We start from the raw sequence: 22,440 nt of genomic DNA on the forward strand, positions 1-22,440 counted from the left end.
CTAATTTCGCAAAACAAAGCCGATCCTCCTGAAATTCTACTATTTATTGGTGACTTATTATATGAAAAAAAATAACAAAATATCTTCCCTGTCGTACCAAAATGTGTAAACTTTCTAAATTTCTGATATGTTCGGATTGTTCCTAATTGGTCTAATTATGGTATATTGGATCTAAACTTTCTACATTTATTTTTTTGTTCATTTACAGATTTTATTTGAAACTTAGTACTAATCCTACAAAATGAGAAGCAATTCCAGTTTTTGAATTGTTAAAATTGGACTACAAACAATAGTGAAACTGTTGTTATAGAGTAGCTGTGCTACAAAAATCAGTGATATTCAGTAATAGTATGACATGCTATTGATTAATATAAAGCAAATTTAGTACGTCTTAATAAACGTGAGGTTTATAGTTAGCTACGCGATACCATTACATTTTGTTGGGAGAGCAAAGCTAGAGTTTTTCAATGTACTTTTTTTTCTAGTAAAATGTATCTTAAATCTGTTATTACCTTATAATCTTTATCAGTATACTTTACATTGTTCCATAATAGTAAACAACTAGGTAATCATATTAACCTTTTATAAAAGTGTATGTCGATATTGTGTCAGACATGATCACTTTCACAGTTCCTACAGTCCTATCCTTATGGATATCCCAATAAATCTTTAAATAACCTAACCTAACTTAAGATAAGCGTCAAAAAGTTTTAAAAATTGTTTTTTCTTTTCAGGGGCGATTTCTCTTGGGAGGTACCCTCTCCCCAAATAGCTTAAAGATTATGTAATGGTAATCATGACTAACGTTCCTAAAACCATAAATACAGATAAAATTACAACATAAAAGTTTGTCACAGTAATTATAATTTTGCTCATCTACTATAATGCAATCCCATCCAGTATCTAACTATTATGTATTATAGTTTTAATTGTGTATTGCTATGGAAGAGAGTGATAGTAAAGGAAGGGTTTATAAGAATTGCACTACCACGGGATCCAACCCAAGAATATAAACACATCTATAAAAACAAAGAAATAGATTAGGTTAGGTTCAATTAGAATACTACCTTTAAATTTGAGAAGGAGGGAGGGTGTAGTGTTTTAACTTTGGTTAGGTTATATTTGTAGCCCCACCGTGTGGGGCACCGCAATACAGGCCCCACAGGTTTAGGGATCCTCGTAGAGGTTAGGCATAAAGAAAAAAACCTCCCCCTTTTTTTAAAGGGAAAAGTAGGTTGCGTGTAAAATCCGTAAAGGTTGTGTGTTTTAAGTTAAAAACAGAAAAGTAGAACAATAAAAATTTATGTTAATCTTTAAAAAAAAAATTGTTGTCTATAGTTCTTTTCAACAAGAAATACACATATTTAGTGAATATTATCGTTCTACTACTATATTTAAGCCTAAAACCACACACTTTTATAGACTTTACCCGCAACCTACTTTTCCCTTTATCAAAAAATAAGAGGAATAATTCTGTGGTCGCTAGGCACTTAATAAATACCAATTCCATTTCAATTTACAAGTTTTAGGCTTTTTTCCACGATTTTGATTTTCATTTCTAAAGACGATTTTTATAAGACATGGAAGACATGGTTTTTCTTTATGTTCAGTTAAAATGCGGATATTTGACAGTAAATTATAATTTGATACTGTTAAGCCATGTTAATTTTTCTGGAAGGATAAGGTTCCCCGCAGGGTTTGGTAGGTTTGGGTGGAATCCAGTTTGGATGCAATTCTGCATACCCCTGCAGGCAGAGTTGTGTTGACATGTCAGCCAAGTTCTTCCGGATTTGATGTTAAAACAGTTTTCATAAACGAACAGGTAAATTAAGTTAAAAGCAAAGGTACGTTATAACTATGAAGTTAACCCATTAGTAAGAGTAGGGGGATAGTCTTATCCAGCAAAATTTCAATCCACAGAAAGGGTTTTTTTCTTTTATGATTATTGGGGATGTACAGTACACTTGTACATCCAATTATCGCCTGGTTATTATGTCATTTACATTGGACTGTAAATGTTTCTTTTCCCCAAAGATCAATAAACTAGAATGACATCATCCATAAAAAGAACTTGATTATTGCGCTGCTTTGCCATTAATATTGCAATCTTTACACCTTTTTATCCGTCCTTAGAGACCTTCGATTATATGGAAACTGGAATTTTCGCGGTTTTTATTAGAGATAGACGTTTTACGTTTTTTGTGAAATATTTTTGTTGTTAAAGTTTTATATATTCTTTAATGACATCTATAACTTTTTTATCATAAAATATCCAATTTAAATTATATCAAACAATGAATTTTTTTACATAATATATTTATTAGTGTCTTTTTTTTGCTTTCAAATCCTCACAACTCAATTTAAGTAATAAGTATATTAACAAATTTCAAATTTTCCCTTTTCACATTAAATATGTTTATTTTCTTATCTTATTTCTTATAAAAAGGCTTTAGGAATTTAATATAATAATGGACTCAATCCATTTTGGTCAAATATAGTACGGCTCAAAGGGAAATATGCGTGGATACTCAGCTACTATTGGGGAATTCGTAGATACTCAACTACCATTGAGCCGATAGTACTCCTAAAGCTCTTGGTGCATTTCCTCAAATACCTTTTTCTTTCCCCCTGTATAATTATAAAAGTATAGGTATTTATTATGGATTATTAATTGAATTCTTAATTTGTCTGAAATTAAATATCATAATGTAAACTCAAAATTTTGAATGGATAGAATCAATTTAGAGTATTGTATGTGCTATATCCTAAGCTAGGGGGTACCTTTTAACACCTAAAACATTTTATTATTATAAATCTATGTAATTTATATTCTACACAAGAGCTTGTTCCCCCCCCCCCCCCCAACACACACACGCCTCGTGTATTTGAATAAAACTTTAATTTGTAGGAACCTGAAGTAATTGGTCGTAGCACGAAAGAAGAACCTGTCCAAACTTCAAACTGTAGGTTTCTTTCTAAGGTAACTATAACCCAGGGATCTTAAGGGATAAAACTAAGAACAATAATAGCTATTTCTTTCATCTTATTATAAATTGCTTTCCGCGGATATAGAATGTACAATTATTAGATTAAAACCAGTTTTTTTAGTCAGAGGTGCCAAAGGCACGGGCTAAAAAACTGGTTTTAATCTTATGACTGTACATTTTTATATTCGTAGAAAGATGGATATAATACGAAGCTAGACATAGTTTTTTTTCGTATGGATGAGAACCGGTTCCTATCGACCGGATTCGAATGAATACGAGAAATTAATATATGTACATATATATACTCAGTGATGATAGACAAAACTGTCCCTATTGTAATTGGATTTATGGATAAACAACAAATAAAAGTCACATTTTTTATCCAACGAATGAGATAACGTTGGTAATAAACTATTAAACAACTAATATGAAACTACTAATAATATAATACGAACTATGTCTGGAAGTCCTTACTATATATGGCAATGAGTGCCGGAAAGGCTTTTAACTATTTTGGGGGAAGGTACCACCTCCCTCCCAAGAGAAATCGCCCCTAGAAAAAAATTATCTCCCCCCCCCCTAAAAAAAAATTTGATTTTTGAAAAAAATTTGAAAAAATTATTAAATTGGTTTTGGGATTCAACTCCCTCATCCTCAAAAGCCGCTAGAGGCCTCTAGGGGCGAAGCCGCTAGAACTATTTATATAGCAGTAAGTTCATATTTATAATTTAAATTAATCTTTATTGTTTAAGGTTTTATCGAAGGAGCATGCTAAAATAAGCTACAAGTATTCAGAATTCTTTATTCAGGTCAAATATTTTTGTAGCGTAGCTACTTTATAAATAGGGTCTGTACGTCAGTATGAATTAACCAAAAATCTAATTTTAATAGCTTTTATGCAAGATAGGCGTCTAAATTCAAGAATAGACAGTAAATTTCGTATTTTTTATTAAAAAATTATTAGACTAAAATAATTTATGATTTTCAAAAAAAACTGTAGATTTTTCAAAAGATTTAATATGACTGAAAATGTATTGTAGGATTTGGGAAGTAGTAATGGAACATTTATTGGTGATTTCAGATTAAAGTAAGTTTTCCATATCAAAACTACATATAAATAATTTGCTGTATGAAATTTTAAAAATTTATGGATCATTGAAAGAAAACGAAGTAGCGGGTTTCGTCGTATTTTCACAATAGCTCATGATAGGTATTTGCACCGCAGGGTTTGGAAATGACCTGGCAGGGTTGGAGCCCCCCACAGAGGAGACAAATAGGAGAAAAGCTACTGTGAAAATATGACGAAACCTGCTACTTCTCTTTCTTTCCATGAACCAAATTTTATTATTTGAGGGTGTAAAAACCTACATTTTGTAAATGAAACGTCAAAATTTAACCTAATGATTTTTTAAAACTCGAAACTTTAAAATGAGAAGCAATAAAAAATTTGTTTTGTGTGTTTTTGAGAAGAATTTATAACCATATATTTTCCCAATCTTTTACTGTAGATTTAAGACATTACCTTGAATCACAAAAAAAATATTAAGCATAGCTATCTCAAATGACGCCCAAGCCTTTTTTTTTGGGGGGGGGGCTTTACACCCCTTCATTCCCCCCTGCCTTTTGACGTCCTTGTCTATCTCTATATTGATGTATCTATTTCCCAGTTATTTTGATAATTTCAGATCTGAGGGAGAGGCTTCTGAAGTTAGAATCTACTCTGGTGATGTCATTAGGTATATATATATTTTTTTTATTAACTTTTAGGAGCAAATATTCTCTACATTTTCCACGTATTTGTCTGTTTGTCATAATATAAGGTCATTATATAAAAACAACTTTACTTATTTTTAATTTATAAGATATCTTTGCTTTACTGTTCAAATTATAATTGCATACAATCAATTCTACTGTAAAAACAACTAAGTTTTTTTGTGTTGTCTGTTAAGATCTCGCTAACCCCTGAACCGAAGAAAGAAAGCTCTACATAGGTCACAAAAGTTTTCAGATTATTGTTTTTTTTGAAGTTTAAGTAAATAAGTTTGTTTTATGCTATTTGTCTTCCCCTCCTTTCCTCCTCAAATACAGTGTCCCAATCTAATCTAGAGTAAAAAGCATTTTTTTGTGAGCATTTTGTTGTAAGCTGTTATTGCCGCGCTTCCTGAGGAAATAATATTATCTTTGTATTTTTAGATTTGGCGCAGCAACGCTTAACAAACAGCGTCGACAGAATGAAAAATGTGTCATTGCAAAATTTGAGCTCTTTCATCCTACAGGCAAAATTTTTATCAAATTCAGAAGTATATTATACTTTTTTCTTAAACCTTTTTATTGCATAAAAATGTATGGATCAAGACGGAACTACGATGAATTCCCTTTTGAAAAGGATTGAAAATGCGCCAATTAGCATTGGGTAATTTCACAGTGTTAACCAGGGGCGTGCGGGATGAGGGGTGTAGGAAGATTTTAATGTTTATTCCTATCACCAGTGGCAAATATCACTGCAAGTTCTACCCTTCCCTAGTTTCTTGCCTGTGAGCTGCCAAATTATTAAGATACAAATGAATAACTTTAAAATCAAAAGTATATTTTTTTTTACAGAAATCACAAAACCTTGTTATCACTAAAATCAGACATATTTATTTATCACTTATGTTCAAAATGATGTTTAATGTTTTTATAGAATAAAACGGCCTAAAAATTGTCTAAAACTATCGGCTTCAATGTCCATAAAATGTTAAATTTGAATTTGTTGCTAATATTCATTTGCCTTATACAAAATACAAATTGCAAACAAAATTACTAGGAGAGGCAAAATTTGCAATATATGTAATAAATTTTTTAAAGCATTCCTTAACTTCAGGGAATGGGATTTAGGCAATGATGGAAATTTAACCCTTTTCCCTGCATAACTCTTTAAAGCTTTGCCCTAGAGCTGACACAACTTCATATATCCATACTTACTATATAAAGTGATTTCAGCAGCGAAGTTACTGAATAAGTTGGTAATGGGTAATGGGTTTGAGCCAACAAAGTGAAAGATAAAATAACTTGCCTGAAGAGGTCATTGCGTCCAGGTACGCATCTCTTCAATTCCAATGGCTTAAATTAGATCCAACTTTTAGTACATTATTTAAAAACTTATCTCTTTTGGGTTCGCCACTTGAGGTGAAAGAGAAGGGGGAAAAGAATTGTAACATTTAATGTCATTGTCATTGTTTATATCTGTATAGAAACTTTAACATTTACCCAAGGGCGGACCAAGCCTTTTCATTTTTTTTTTTTTTTTGGGGGGGGGGGTTAATCTTTATATCACATAGGCAAGGAGGGGGGGGGGGGGTAAAAATTTAAACTTTAAAAATTTGGGATACGGCACCCCCAAATTCAACCCTTTTACCTTGCATTTACCCTCAAAAAATATCACAGAATACACCTAAAACCTATTAGAGACCTTTAAGGGGACTTCCATTAGGGGGAGGGGGGCGGTATTAACACCCACCCAACTTTGAATTTTAGTTTAAAACGAAAAAGAAATAAATCGAATCCCACTACCCAATTGCCTAAAACCTTCTCTAGACCAATGGAAAACTTCCCTAAACGATCAGATCAGACGCTTGCGAAATCTCAGCATACATACATATAGATCAACACCCTGTTACTTAACTAAATAAATGCTTAATAGGTTTTTACTTTTGCATTTTGAAATAAAATACTTATTACAATCTGCTTTGAAAGTTTGTATAAAATGAAAAAGTATGCAGCAAAATATTCCTCTGAATTGTTCAAATCTCGTAATAGCTATAGAACAGGTTACATCAGGGATAGGATAATCAATGATAAATAATTTTTTTAATAAGGCTCTGCAAATATTTAGTTTTCTGTAATATATATAATTATACACTAAATTCTTTTGCAATTGTCCTCTCCCTCACTTTGAAAATTGAAGTTGAAAAATTTAGTGAAAAAGATTTTTATGTTTTTTTTTGCTTTTTACAAATTAACAAATAGGCCATTAAATAGAAGTTGAACATCGACTTGCTGCAGATGCCGAGCCCTGCAAGTTTTTATATCGATGTTTCTTTCAAATTGAATGTTGAAAGCCTTTTTCTTTAAACATAAACAAATCCTAATATCATATTTGAATTATATAAACAACTTTCCTTTAAGAACATTGGATATTTTATAACAAGGATGATAACTAAAATAAGCGTAGTCTTAAAATTCTTAGAATAAGGTATTGATTTAAAGTATCAATATATTCAAATTAGTACAATTAAAACAATTCATACTTTTGGACTGTTCAAATTGAAAAAGAATAAGACATCAACAGTATAAAATGGACTAATTGACATACAGACAAACACTAGTTATAGAACACCCAAGATATTTGAGCTTTGAGAGAAGTATATACCTATTATTTTTTAAGATTGGCTTGAAGCCAATACGTAATACAATTGAAGCTTTTTAGTCTGTTTAGTTCTCAACATGGGGTCAACATAATAGCAACATCTTATTGATTGTATCATAATTAAAGTACAAAAATTAATTTTAAGTGTAAAAAACTTAGATAATTATTCACTAAAGAAATCATTAACTTTAAATTAGTGACAGTTATTCGAATATAGTGTATTATATAAAGTTATTGTGTTTGATTAAATAGATATCCTTAAGTTATTTCAAGGTTACAACAAAAGATATATAAGAATAGATGAATAGTAAAGAAGCCAACTAGACTGAAAATGCATTGACCCTTTCCATAGCAGACCAAAGCAAAAATAATATTTAAAGTAATGAAAGAATAATGGTCTAAATACGGCAGTTTGCTAATATACTAGAGGCTCTATATTCGACGAGATATGGAAAGGCATAAAAAAAGACTTAAACTATACCAAGACTGATTTATGAAATTAAAACAGCCAAAACCATTTCAGCCATATTGGTTCATCATCCTTCGCTAAAGACAAAAAAGCTTACTACTTTATGTAATAGGATTATAATGATGATAAAAAAATATTTGAAATACAAAGTTGAATAATAGAGTTTTTTAAAAATGCATTAATCCTTTAATTGCACTTTATTGAATATATTTTTAGACAATAGTTTGTGATCAATAACATAAAGATTAGCTTCTACCCTGTCTTTAAGTACATACTACATTTTTTAATAGGCAATGACCAGCAACTGTGGCATAACATTGTTGGAAAGGTGATAGGTCCGTATCTCGGCGCGGCATACACAAAGACCTTACAAATAGTTCCTACTGCTGCTATGCCAGGCGTGTAACACAGTCAGTGCTTCTAGACAAAGGTCGTGCAATTAGACCATATTATTAAGCAAAGATTTGGTTCAGAGTTGCACCAACATATTATCTCGTGGTGTATTCAGTCCTCTTAAGCGATTTTTCAGGCTGGGCTTCTATACCAATATTTACAAGACTTTTAGACAATAATCGCCTTTGTATGAAGGAGTTTTATTGATATTATAATAATCATTCTTGATGTTTATATACCTTCTAATTTTTATTCTGCTGTAAAGATACAGCCTAGTTGTCAATTTAATCTTGTACTTCAATTGTTAGTAGTGAGAGTAGAAATGCCTAAGATGACTACAGGGATAATACAGCTTTCTTTTAATTATATTATTAACAACAATCACAACATCCATAGAGGCGAAGCTCATAACCTGCATAAAATATAAAAATGCTTATTAGCATATTAGATTTTTATTTTTACATGTGTTTATATGGTCAATATTCAATTTTCCTTTAAAATTAGACTATTTAATTCTCACGCTTGTTATCAGAAGGGGGGGGGGGGGGTGGTGTTAATCGCACCATGTGTAATAGTTTGATTTGTATATTTTTTTCGGCACATTTGAAAAGATCTGGTATTGTTTTCTGTGAAAGTATCCTCATTAAAAACATTAACAATTATTGTTGTCTTGTGAAGCAGAGTCTCGTTCCAGGGAGAGACGGGACACTGGGCTGTTTATTACAGTAGTCCCCAAAGTTTTATATTAACTTTTCTTGTTAACTTAACAACTTTGGGGACTCTTGTTGAACTTTGATAGTTGGTTCATAAAGTTGAGAGTCATAACTTATTAACCGCTTCATCAGAAGGATTAACTTTGTGTATCATCATTGGGGATTTACCTAATTTTTTTTGCCATTGCACATAGGGGCAACAAGGGGCAACAATTCACCACCCCCAAATCAAGTTTTAAACATTCTATGAGCATTATCATACCCAATGTACATCAGATTTCAAAGGAATCGTAAAAATACGCTTTTTAAGTAAGCATTCTAATGCATGGAAGTCAAGAAATGCAAAAATTTTCTTACAGAAAAAGGCATACTTTTTGTGTTTCACCAACAATTTTAAAAGTATTATAAAATCTCTTAGAATTAACGTAATTAGACAAAATAACTTCTGATGAGTCATGCATTACATATATTTTGACAGTATAAAAGAAAAAAACACAAATTGAAGAAATTAGTCCTAAATAATTCTAGTTGAAGTCAAGATTTTAGTTTTTATTTGTTTGTTTTTTAATCAACATTTAAGAAGACAGTAAGAGAAAACATGTTTTCGCCGGGTGTCGCCGGCTAAAAAATCGATATTTGATTACCCAAAGACATATTTTAATCGCCAGTACTGGTTTCATTTACCCCCCCGCGCCCCCGTAGGGGTTTTTAGCAAGTTCTCTGAACGTGGGTGCACGAAAAGCTTGTAAAAAAAGGCGTTTAAATGCGCTTATAAAGTCAAAACTTAAGATATAATTCAAATAAATAAAAGACACAAAAACATAGACATATTGGGAAATATTTATTCTGACTTAGAATTAAAGTTAATAATAAATATTTTCAAGTTCTATTGCACTAAATGATGGTGAGGAGAGGGGGGGGGGGGGCGGGGGGCTAAACCTAAATCTAAATCTTTATGTTTGATGTTTTAATGTAACCAAATAATCGTTTCTTTCTATAGATTATTACAAATATCAGGGATCTAAAGGGATAAGACAAAGGTCAATAAATTGTTGTACATCCCCAATGATAATACACAAAATTACCCCTTGTGTAGATTAAAGTTAGTAGTTAAAACGTTTGAACACACAACTGTAAAACTTTGGGGACTAGTGTTATAAACAGCCCAATGTCCCCTACCTCACTGCGGAAAGGTATAGTTAATATGCAAATAACGTGAGGTTCTTATAATTATTCTAAATTGGAATTAGCAAGTAGTCTTCTGTCTGTCTATTGGTAATGCTTTGTTTTTAAATTATGTAGTTACAGGGTATTCATGTTTAAAGTCAGCAGTTTTATTTAGAAAGGGAGGGGACTGTTAATTACACTAGTCCCCAAACTTCAAAGTTTTATAATAACGTTTTTATATTCGTTAGCATAAGAACTTCAGGAAATTTAATTTTTTTTTTATTGGTTGGTTCATTAAGATGAGTGTCAAAACTTTTCAACCACTAATTGTCATCTACAGACAAATAATTTTGTAATATAATTTATTAAATAAGTATTTAATTTATTTATTAAATATGTATCAATATTGGGGATGTACATATTAATCGGTTATTGTTTTGTTCCTTAGATCCCTAGGTGTTAATATATAATACAAAGTAGCTTGATGTCTGTTTGTCTGTCCGCCCATCCCTTAAGATCTCGCTAACCACTAAACTGATTGAATTCTACTCTTCAGGGAATATATCTACTGGTCCTGTGGTTGTTTAAAGATCTTTTTCAAAAATAAAAATCCCCCTCATTTTTTTCATATTTCTATAATTAGGGTCGGTCCGTCCGTACGTCTGGTACAGTTAGCTCTTTTACTTAACTTAAACAGGCTAGAATTGTCCTATCAATCTCAAACTTTAAATGCTGATTTCTACAACAGTTAGGTACGACTTAGAAAGCACAGCAACTCTATAATCGTTACCAGAAAGTCCGTACATCCATTTATAACAAGCTGATTTTTACTTTTTTGACAACAAATAATGGTTTTGAATGTTAAAAATATCCTATTCATCTGATTTTTTTTAATACTGATTCCTATTTCAATAACGTCTATTGTTATAAGCGAAGCATCTCTATAATCAAGTCCTAAAAACGTCAGTATGTCCTTAAACAGTAACATGTATTTAATCAGTTTTAATTACAATTTTGTATAGACATGCATTAATATTCAGTTCTGACACTTCACAAGTGTTAATGTTTGTTTGTTTCAGAGCTTCGCTTCTTTCATGGATGTTGTCATCCTTGTTTAATTACCTCTTGGGGCAAATCCCCTAGAGGCTAGGGGCGAAGCTGCTAGTGTACATATAAACAGTAAATAAGAATCATAATATCATTATAAATATAGATATTAGCTAATAAAAATTTATGTCAATCATGCCCACATTTATAATGGATTTATTAAACATAAAAATAAAGTAAAACTTGTAGCTTGCTAAAATAAGGATCCCCATCCACCCCCATTTACACCATCCCCTCCCCTCCTACTGAAATGAATTCCATGACCGCAAATTTGACACTTTGAACACTAAAATCGGACTACAATTAACCTAGTTACACTTTAAAGGGCCTTAAAAGCTAGTGATAGGGTAGCTGCGCTACTAAAAAATTCTCATATTGCTCTGATAACCAAAACCCCTAATTAGACATTTTAAACACGAAATTCAAGATAGTTGATGGATAGATAGATGGATAGGTAGATGAATAGATATATGGATAGATAGATGGATAAGTAAATGAATAGACAGATGGATAGATGGATGGATAGATAGAGGGATAGATTGATGGATGGATAAATTGATAGTTGATGGATAAAGAGATGAATAGTTGATGGATAGATAGATGGATCGATAGATAGATGGATAGATAGATGGATAGATAGATGGATAGATAGATGGATAGACAGATGGATAGATAGATGGATAGATAGATGGATAGATAGATGGATAGATAGATGGATAGACAGATGGATAGATATATGGATAGATAGATGGATAGATAGATGGATAGATATATGGATATATAGATGGATAGATAGATGGATAGATAGATGGATAGATAGATGGATAGATAGATGGATAGATAGATGGATAGATAGATGGATAGATAGATGGATAGATAGATGGATAGATAGATGGATAGATTGATGGATAGATAGATGGATAGGGTAATTTTCTATCTACCTTCATAAAATGACCTTTATCTCCATGTTCCTTTCAAATGACAGAAAAAAACATAAAAGCAAACTTGTTTGTTGTTAAATTACCTACAAAAAAATATAAAATGAAATTTTTGTGAGATGAATTTTAAGGGTACTAAATAATTAAATCCCCTTTTTGGTTGATTTGCCCCAATGTGCATTGTCTTATCCATTTAGATACCTGGTGTCGTGCACTTTGAAATTATTTTACTTTATGAGAATTTGCTTGCTACATTTAACATTTAAGTTATTATAAACTAGCCGCTACGCCCCCAACCTCTATGGGCAGAGAGTGGCAAGAAAAATTGCTTAAAACCATTGTAAATCTAAAAAATAGACTAAAAACCATCACATGACTTATATGAAGATTACACAAAAAAAGAGAATTCAATCGGCTCAGTAGTAATTGAAATCCTAAACTTCAGACAAAACAACTACTTCATATAATAGGATATTTTTGGGTCAAATAAGGTATAAAAATATTTAACTCGATCTATATACAAAAGAAACAGGATGCCTATTTGTGAGTTATTCTGTACCTAAGTACTCCGCTTACACTCACGCGTCATTAAGGAACCACAAACTTCTAAATAAATTATAAAAGAAGAATTTATCTTTTCAACTAGTGTAGCATTTATTACTCTAATTTTATCTAATGTAAGGACAAATGTTTTTTAATTGTTGTACAATGTAAATTATTTAGAAAGCAAATACGCAAAACATTTACACAAGAATAGAGGGATAGGACAAGCAACAGTAAATTTACTTTCCCCCCCCCCCCCATTTCTGATTTTGAAAATCTACATTTGAAACACAATTTTAAGGGAGGGGGACGGGGGTTATATGTTGTAGATTAACTTTATCATCGTTGACTCTTCCTTCCCACTGGTGTACATGTAGATAAAACAAGCAAAGATTCTTAACAATCAGATTAAATACAGGACGATAAGTTCCTCTTATTATTTTCTTTCTTTATAAAATTAATATTTATTGGATTAAGGAACAAGAAGTAGAAAAAATTTACACTGATTTGACACGAAGCAACCCTAATTTTTTTTGCTACCCATCCCCTAAATCAAATCTTACGTTTTTTTTGTAGCTTAAAAGTATAATTAACTATCTATTTTTGCCAATACATTTTTCACACAATGTGATTGTTTTAATCTTTGGAGAATTTAATTCTTGTTATTAAAGCCTTGTGTTGCGAGCATGCCCTCATAACATTACAGTTGTATAAATAAACACAGACAGTTATACTTCTTATTTCATATACAGTGTGTCAAAAGGAATGTTTCAAAAAAAATATTTACCGATAAAATGTTAAATGTTAACCGTTACACTCTGGGTCTTACATTTATCGCTCGATGAGTGGGCGTTAAACACCCCATACCCTTCATCTCAACTACTGATTCAGAGTTAATGGGCTACAAATTAGGGTTGGGCCGGATACTTTTTTGGCCGGATACCGGATATCCGGCTGATTTCAAATGCCGGATATCCGGTAACCGGCCGGATATCCGGGGCCAATTACCAGATATTAAAGTAGTAAAAAAAAATTTCTTCAGAAATCTTATATAAATTTACATAAAGTTAAACTTATTCAGAAAAAATGTTCTTCTAGCTTCAATAATAAGAAAATTATAGCCATTTAAGATTTTAAAAAGCAGAGATTTTTGGTGTAAAGTATAAAAAATTATAGAGCCGGATATCCGGCCGGATAGTTTCAATATCCGGTATCCGGCCGGATGTTGAAAATGGCCGGATATCCGGCCCAACCCTACTACAAATATGTGTGTGATTTTCTTATTATGAACTATTTCTATCTTTTAAAAATTGTTATGTATTGTTTCCCTTCCTTTGCTCATTTATTTAGCGACTTTTGTGTTTAAGAATTTTTTTGAAAGCGAAGCTTTTCTATAATTAGGGTCGGTCCGTCCGTATGTCCGTTACGGATAGCTCTTTTTTTCGTTAATTTAAACAGGTTAGAATTGTACTGTCGATTTCAAATTTTGTATGATGATTCCTATATCAATTAGGTACGACTTAGAAAGGGCAGCAACTGTATAATCGTTACCAGAAAGTCCGTCCATTTAAAACATGCTAATTTTTTTACTTTTTGACAACAAATTCTTGTTTGTTAAAATTATCTGATTCATCTGATTTTTAGTATACTGATTACTATTACAACAAGGTACAATGTCATAAGCGAAACATCTCTATAATTAAGTCCTAAAAAGGTATGTATGTCCTTAAACAGTATCATGTATTAAGCAGTATGCAACAAATTTACTTAAAATTTTGTTTAGATTTATGCATTAATATTCTGCTTATTCAATTCTTACACTTTACAAGTGTTAATGATCGTTTGTCCTCCCATTTCAGAGCTTCGCTTTTATGGATGTTGTCATCCTTGTTTTTGTAAGTAAATTTCATTTTTATAATTTTCAATGTTTTAAGAAAATAAGATTAACATCCATTAAAAGCAAAGCACAAAAAATGTATAAATTGACATACAGACTATCTAGGAGTTGGATACATCAATTAAGCTTGAGTGTGTTGCTCTAACAAGTCAGGATGAATAAAGTTACAACAGTTTAATAATTAAAATTTTATTAGGTGATTCACCTTCAAAATTTAAGCTTCAACCAAAAATCTTTCAGTTCAGACATATATACATTGAAAGGTTTTGAATAGTAATAAGGATTTTTTTATTTCTGTCTTATCATGCACCTAAAACAAAAATTGTACAGCAACTTTTTTTCAGCTAAAAAAGATAATTATTTATAATTATTTATAGCCAATAAGTCTCTAAGTAATAGGCGAAGCCTCTCTAGGATCAAACTTAACAAGGATGACAACATCCATAAAAGCGAAGCTCTGAAAGGGTAGGACAAACGGACATTAACACTTGTATAATGTCAGAACTGAATAATCAGAATGCGAATGTGTAAGAGTCAAAGCAAAATTGTAAATAAATTTGTTGAAAAACTGCTTGATACAGGATAATGATTATGGACATACTTACATTTTTAGGACTTGATTATAGAGTTGCTTCGCTTATAATGTTGTACTTTGTTGTCCCAGGAATCAGTATACCAAAAATCAGACCAATCGGATAATTAGGTCACATACAAATTTGTTGTTAAAATGTAAAAAAATCAACATGTTTAAAATGGACGTACGGACATTCTGGTAATGATTATGAGTTGCTACGCTTTCTAACTCGTACCTAACTGTTACAGGAATCACCATGCAAAATTTGAAATCGATAGGACAATTCTAACATGCCTAAATTAACGAATAAAGCTATTTTAAAAAGTAAAAAAATCAACATGTTTAAAAAGGACGCACGGACATTTTGGTAGTGATTATAGAGTTGCTACGCTTTCTAAATCGTATCTAACTACTAAAGGAATCACCATGCAAAATTTGAAATCGATAGGACAATTCTAACATGTCTAAATTAACGAAAAAAGCTATCCGTTACGGACGGACGTACGGACGGATCGACCCTAATTATAGAAAAGCTTCGCTTTTAAAAAACTTTAGTATGTATATCAAATACATTATTAAAATTAGTTGAAGACATAGTTCAATGAATTGTTTAACATTTGTTTGTCTGTTTTGATTGTTATGGATGTTGTCATCCTTGTATTTAATTGGAATTGAAATATGTTGTTATCGCAGAAATCCATTCCGTAATCCGTGATAAAGAGTAAACTGTAATGCAATGCCTGGCTTTTTCTTAATCTTACATTCTCATGTCATAAGATTATCTTCAATATTTTTGTATATAAGCTTACTGTTCTTTTTTACTCAAAAAATAAAATTTTCACATAGAGTTAATTCTTAGTTTGCTTAAAAGATTTTTATTTCGTAGCTGCGTTACTAATGTACATACATAATTCACATTGATTTATTGGATAATTCTTGATATTACATGATTTCTGCCTGAAATGCGATGAAAAGAGAAAATGGCAAATTCTCTTAAAGTGACTAGTCAAGCAAAAAATAAACCCCTTATTTTAATATAAATTAAAAATTAGTGGGGGAAAGTTTTTACCATATATCAGGTTAGGTTTAGCCATAGGAACCCCCTTATATTTTCAATTTATTGCAAAAATAAGGAGTGGGATTGTAGTACTGGGTAGGCACCCAGAAAAAAATAATATTGGTTTATCTGATACATCTAGTAATATAAGTATTGCATGCATGTGTGTGCAGATAAATGTCAAACAAGGGAAACTATGTCCAAACGCAGCACAGCAATAGGAAGTTGAAAAAGTCTAGATGTAATCCTTATACTAAAGTAACAGGATGTCTGTGTGTTTGTCTGTGTGTTTGTGTGTTTGTACCGAAGGATCTCGATAACCGCTGAACCGATCGGGTTCTCCTTAACAGGGTAGCTTCTCATAAGTCCCGGGAAGGTTTATAACTATTTTGGGGGAGGGTACCACCACCCTATCAGGAGAAATCGCCCCTAGAAAAAAATTACCACTCCCGAAAAAGAGACTCCAACGAAACATAATCCAATTATTTCTGTAGTTAGATATTTTAAATAAAAAAACAAACATTCAAAGTGCCACTAGAGGCCTCTAGGAGCGTAGCCGCTAGTATGTATATATAAAGCTATTATTTTAGCAGACTTTAAATAAAAACCATAAAATATCCTAAAGACTTTTTTTTAAAAAATGAAATATATATGTTTGAAAATAGTCTTTTGAATACGTATAATTTGAATTACTCTGACGTCACTATATAACTACAGATAAACCCTAAATATAGAGAAGAAATGAAAATATATTCGGGGCTTTAAAATGTATAAAATAATGAAAACATTAACAATTATTCAATGTGATTTCAAATATAATAAGCATATCAAACCTGGTTCAGTTTATCGGTGTGAATGCACAAGGTTTAAAAGGGGGTTTCTGATTTCGATGTGGGTGGGAGGGGACAGGAAAATAGTTTAAAGCCATCCAAAATATCTAAAATATTAAGATAAAATAGCCTACCACCCTCCTGCAAACCTAAAATTAATCTTAACGGACAACTTCAAAAGCTTATTAATCTACTTATATAATATAAGAAATTTGCGCTAGTTTGACTTTAGCAAAGTAGTTAACATGTATAATACAAAAAAAAAACAGGCAATTTTATTTGTAAGTAGCGCAAAATCTAACAAATATTTAGAAGAGAACACACCTCATATTCTTACTATAGAGTAGCTGTGTTTTCCAAAATGAGTAGATAAATGACCATTTTATTTTTTAAAGATTGATAAAAATAAAAAATGAAGGCGAGAAGGAAATAAAACGACCTGCTTCAGAAAGGTAACATTTCTATTTTTTTAAATGAAGTATTTTTAAAACAAAGGCTATTTATTTAACAACAACAAAAAAGTTTACCAAAGCTCTTTATAGTGCCTATAAATCAGGGGATTAATTTTAAAAAATTTGGCCGAAGTGAATGACGTTAAGCCAAAAGTTTTCAAATTCATCCTGAAATTTATGCACTATAAATAGCTTCTAGTTTACCTTTGAAGTTCAAAATACTTGTGTTTTAAGAATATACTATTATTATTATAAAAATAAATGGGTTGTAAGAATATATTATTATAATAAAAATACTTGGGTTGTAAGAATATATTATTATTATAGAAATACTTTAGTTGTAAGAATATATTAATATTATAAAAATAATTGGGTTGTAAGAATATATTATTATTATAAAAATACTTGGGTTGTAAGAATATATTATTATTATAAAAATACTTAGGTTGTAAGAATATATTATTATTATAAAAATACTTGGGTTGTAAGAATATATTATTATTATAAAAATACTTGGGTTGTAAGAATATATTATTATTATAAAAATACTTGGGTTGTAAGAATATATTATTATTATAAAAATACTTGGGTTGTAAGAATATATTATTATTATAAAAATACTTGGGTTGTAAGAATATATTATTATTATAAAAATACTTGGGTTGTAAGAATATATTATTATTATAAAAATACTTGGGTTGTAAGAATATATTATTATTATAAAAATACTTGGGTTGTAAGAATATATTATTATTATAAAAATACTTGGGTTGTAAGAATATATTATTATTATAAAAATACTTGGGTTGTAAGATTATATTAATATTATAAAAATAGAAAGTAACATATTAAAACTACTGAAGGGAAAGAAAGGGGTAATATCCTCTTAGAAATATTTTTTTAAATTTTGAAAAGTTTAGACCCCCCCCCCCCCCCCCAGAACTATGAACTCTGGCCGCGGCGCTCGGCACCCTTGCCTGTCTAGCCGCAGCGCTAGGCCCCCTAGCCTGCCTAGCCGTAGCGCTCGGCGCCCTTGACTGCCTAGCCGCAGCGCTCGGCTCCTTAGCCTAAAACCTAACCTAAAATAGTTGTTCTGTCGGTTGGGTGGGGGTGGGTGGGAGTTTATAAAAATTAAATAAAAGAGGAGAACGCCATTAGGTCATGTAAAAATATTAGCCTTCATTTTTCATGATAGATGACATTTTTGGGGGTGATTAAACTTTTTTTAACCACCCCAATCTTAATGGAGGGGAGGGGGCTAGTTACTCACAAATAACTTTTTGTAGTGTTATAATCACCTTCAAAATAAAGGTGAAAATTTTATTGCGGTTTATGTATCACTCATTTTTCATTCTCTAAACACACGTAATATATTTTGATTCAAAACTTTTTTTTAGTTTGTCCTCCCCTGAGAAAGATAATGTGAAAGTGTTGACCAGTGACAAACCAAAAAGAAAGAAACAAAGAGTTGTTAAACTTAATGACGAGGTCATTAATTTTTATTTTTTATAGTACCACTACTCAACAACTAGAGTATGTTCTTGCATCGGTCTGACCGACAATCCTTCATTTAAACTGTTCTAAGTAAATCTAAAAGGATGACAACATCCATAAGTAGCAAAGCACAACAAATCAAGAATGGACTAACGGACAAAGTGAGTTATAAAGCAGATGTTCAGTGATCACAGAAAAAAAATATTGAAAAAAATCACGACACCTTTTAAATGGTAAAGATATTATGACAGTTATTTACTTGATGCTTACTGGTGTAGGGAAACTTTACACAGACATAAGCCATCTATCTTGAATAGCAGCCGAGAAAATCACATCCCCCATAGTGTTACTGACTGATGGTTGGATGGACAAACAAAGTAAATTATAGAGTGACACTATGGAGGAGTTGTTATACTTGAAAGTTTACAAAAGGTTTCAAATCGATAGGACATATATATCATGCTTAGAGCTATTGTATACAGACAAACATTTGAACACAGTAATAGTGTCTGACTGATTATGACGTAACAAAAAAAATTAGCCAATGAGAGGCCACCATAAATTTTACCATTGGTCAATAACGACCTCTCATTGGCTATTTTTTTTTGTTACGTCATAATCAGTCATACACTATTACTGTGTTCCAAACATTTAAACTGACAACCATGCCCTAAAAGTAAAAAGCTCTGCATTTTGGCTTAAAGTGAATATGAAAAATATTGTTCAGAACTTTGTTTTTTTCATCCAGCTGAAAAACTCATTTTCTCGAGATTAGATAAGGTTGAAAAATAAAATGTGTCAAACATAATTCAAGTCAGGGAAACAGAGATAAGTTAATGGGAGTAAATTTTTATTTTAATCTATAATGCTTTTTTGTGGGGTCTAACAATAAAGCGGCCCAACCTTCTAGGGACTCTGAATTCAAAGGGGGACAGATGTGTAAAAAATAAAAAGTCTTTCATCACCAATTTAATTTTTTAAAATTAAAAAAAAACTTTTGGGGGCAAACCATTACATTATTAGCTAAGAGCAATCGCCCCTTTGTATATAGGGGCTTTGTATTCGTTGGGGGTAGGAGAGGGAAGAAAAATAGCATAAAACCCTTAAATCTAAAGATAAAATAGCTCAAAACTATATCGGATTTTATGTAAGGCTTCTATAAAATTTAGAACTCAATTTGTTTATTTGTTATTGAGATCTTAAGCTTCAAATAAACAACCTTACTTCTTTTTAGGATTTCTTCATCCGTCTTAATAGCTGAAAACCTTTTTAAACCATAAATGCGCTTCTTTAAAACATACTTGAATTTGCCCATCCCTTATTTTCAAATTTTAACTCAATTTTGTGAGGAAAAACAGGGCAATACATGTCAGAAATATTTTCTGCCTTTATGATAAATTTAAATGTATTTTGTGTCCACATAATGCTGCTAGGTAAATTTCAACAATATAAAAACTATCTTGCACAAAAAAAAGAATTACAATTGGTTTTGGATCCTGGAAAAAAAAACGAAGTAGCGTGTATTTTCGTATTTTCACAGTAGCTTTTGATAGGCCATTTTAGGTTAGGTAAATATTAATGATTGCCCCGCAGAGATATTAGAAAAGCTACTTTGTAAATACGACTAAACCCGCTATTTCATTTTCTTTCCATGATAAATTATTTTTGATAATGAAATATAATGATACATTTAAAAAGAAAAAGATTGTCAATATGTTTCTTTTATATATTGGAAATTATATTTAATTTTTATTGCATCTGCCCGCTTTCTGTCCTTCTGTCTATCTGTCTTCTCTTTCTTCTGTAAATCTTCCCCCCTCCACTTAGCTTGAAATATATTGAAAATAATTGGGGGGGGGGGGGGGGTTTAGTGTTAACTGTTACTTTATTCAATTTCAGTGCTCATAGCAACATGAGGGAAGCACCTTTTAAAAAGCTTTGTTTCTTTTTAGATGTAATTATCCTTGTTTAGGTAAAAATCTACGAAGATCTTCGAGAGCTTTCTGATCACGAGGACCAACTTGCAGAATTTGAGCGGCAGCAGCAGAAAGCGGCTGAACAACAGCTAGCTGTTAGAAAGGAAACTGCTCTAGAGCTGGTTAAGTTAAAAGAGCAGGTATCCTTATAATACAGTTACAGGATGTCCGTTTGTCTGTCTGTGCCGAAGGATCTCGCTAACAGCTGAACCGATCGGGTTCTCCTCTACAGGGTAGCTTCTCGATTTTGGGGGAGAGTACCACCACCCTTCCAAGTGAAATCGTCCGATAGTAATGTTTTAATGTAAATACTATTTGTATTTTCAATGTCACTTTCCTCACGTTTGTATAGCTGTACGTTTGTTAGTAACTCTACTGTATAAGTAGATCTATAGATATATCATAAAAAAATAGGATTTGTTTTATCTAGCGCATCTATATTTAATCTGTTCGTTTGTCGGTTCATATCCAAATAAACTATTTAAATTCCTTAAGATTAGTTGTGCCATCTAGTAATTTATATTATAGATTTAATCATATAGGCAATCTATGCCAAAACATTAAATTTTAAATTTAAACATTAATTGACTAGAAAATATTTACTCTTGTTTTCAAGCTGTACTTAACTGTACATTTTAAACAACTTGTTGTTAGCTAGTTCTTGCTGCGAAACTTTAATACAAGATTCGACAGCCGCCTTTAAGTCTCAGGAAAATCAACCTTTTCACAAAAATCAAAACATTCAATCGGGTTTCAATTTGAAGCTTAGTCACGGCTGCCAAACCCACCTTAAATATATTTTTTCAGGTTGATCAATTAGAGAAAAAGTTGAAGAGAAAGAATAATGAAGTGAAAAATCTTACTGAAAATCTTAATTCAACTAAGTAAGTTTTCAGGGATAGACCAATGGACGATAAACTAATATTACATGAAAAATTTCTTTGTAAAATGTTAACTTTTATAGCTAATAATTATTTGAAGAAATAAAGGTATATAATATATATTAATTAAATTTTCTTTGACTAAGAAACAAACAAGATAAATAAAAAATGCGTTTGTAAAGTTAGTTTTGTGATATTTAAAGTTGAGTTAGTTGACCTTTTGAAGTATTTAATTATTCGAATTATTTTTTAGAAAGGGGCTACTTTTATGCCAAATGTTTACGATTAATAAGTTTAAATACCTTAATTGTATAAAAATGAATGTATCAACATTCATAAAAGCAAAGCTTAACACGTATACAGATCAATGAACATGCTTAACATTATTTAAAGGAACTTGCAAAATTGTACACAACTGTTACAGGAATCACCATGCCTTTAAATCAATTTTAAAAATTTTAACATGTCTAAATAATCAATTAGAGCATTCCATTAATAACAAGGGACGGTAGTATATACAAACAAACTGACCCTAATTGTAAAAAAAGCTTCGG

At 31.3% G+C, this 22,440-nt stretch overlaps 2 protein-coding genes across 4 annotated transcripts in view; both read left to right on the top strand.

The window, feature by feature from the left end:
• The first annotated feature begins 212 nt into the window (after positions 1 to 212).
• Positions 213 to 21,893, top strand: LOC145320094 (uncharacterized). Its single transcript, XM_080162535.1, has 12 exons — positions 213 to 405; positions 924 to 961; positions 1,750 to 1,822; positions 2,909 to 2,980; positions 3,740 to 3,796; positions 4,028 to 4,074; positions 4,673 to 4,723; positions 5,181 to 5,287; positions 8,155 to 8,266; positions 18,933 to 19,023; positions 21,002 to 21,145; positions 21,813 to 21,893. The coding sequence occupies exons 2-12, from the start codon at positions 942 to 944 to the stop codon at positions 21,891 to 21,893; spliced, it is 855 nt and encodes a 284-aa protein (XP_080018661.1). The 5' UTR covers positions 213 to 405; positions 924 to 941.
• The window catches only part of LOC145319236 (uncharacterized), a 68,280-nt gene continuing 63,219 nt past the window's right edge, over positions 17,380 to 22,440 (top strand). For 2 of the 3 annotated variants that reach the window (XM_080161237.1, XM_080161239.1), the window contains exons 1-4: positions 17,380 to 17,535; positions 18,933 to 19,023; positions 21,002 to 21,145; positions 21,813 to 21,889. The gene's annotated coding sequence lies outside the window, so the exon portion shown is untranslated. The remainder of the gene's footprint in view (positions 17,536 to 18,932; positions 19,024 to 21,001; positions 21,146 to 21,812; positions 21,890 to 22,440) is intronic. The other variant, XM_080161238.1, reaches the window with a different exon arrangement.

Source organism: Acartia tonsa, chromosome 5 (assembly GCF_053477335.1).
Source record: "Acartia tonsa isolate MP-2025a chromosome 5, ASM5347733v1, whole genome shotgun sequence".
Taxonomy (NCBI): Eukaryota; Metazoa; Arthropoda; class Copepoda; order Calanoida; family Acartiidae; genus Acartia; species Acartia tonsa.

What these genes read in the sequence shown, in the direction of transcription:
- LOC145320094 (XM_080162535.1), top strand. Translation starts at nt 942, where the DNA reads ATGGAAGAGAGTGATAGTAA. An exon ending in ATTGGTGATTTCAGATTAAA is followed by an intron (nt 4,075 to 4,672) that starts GTAAGTTTTCCA and finishes TGATAATTTCAG; the next exon opens with ATCTGAGGGAGAGGCTTCTG. An exon ending in TGGTTAAGTTAAAAGAGCAG is followed by an intron (nt 21,146 to 21,812) that starts GTATCCTTATAA and finishes ATATTTTTTCAG; the next exon opens with GTTGATCAATTAGAGAAAAA.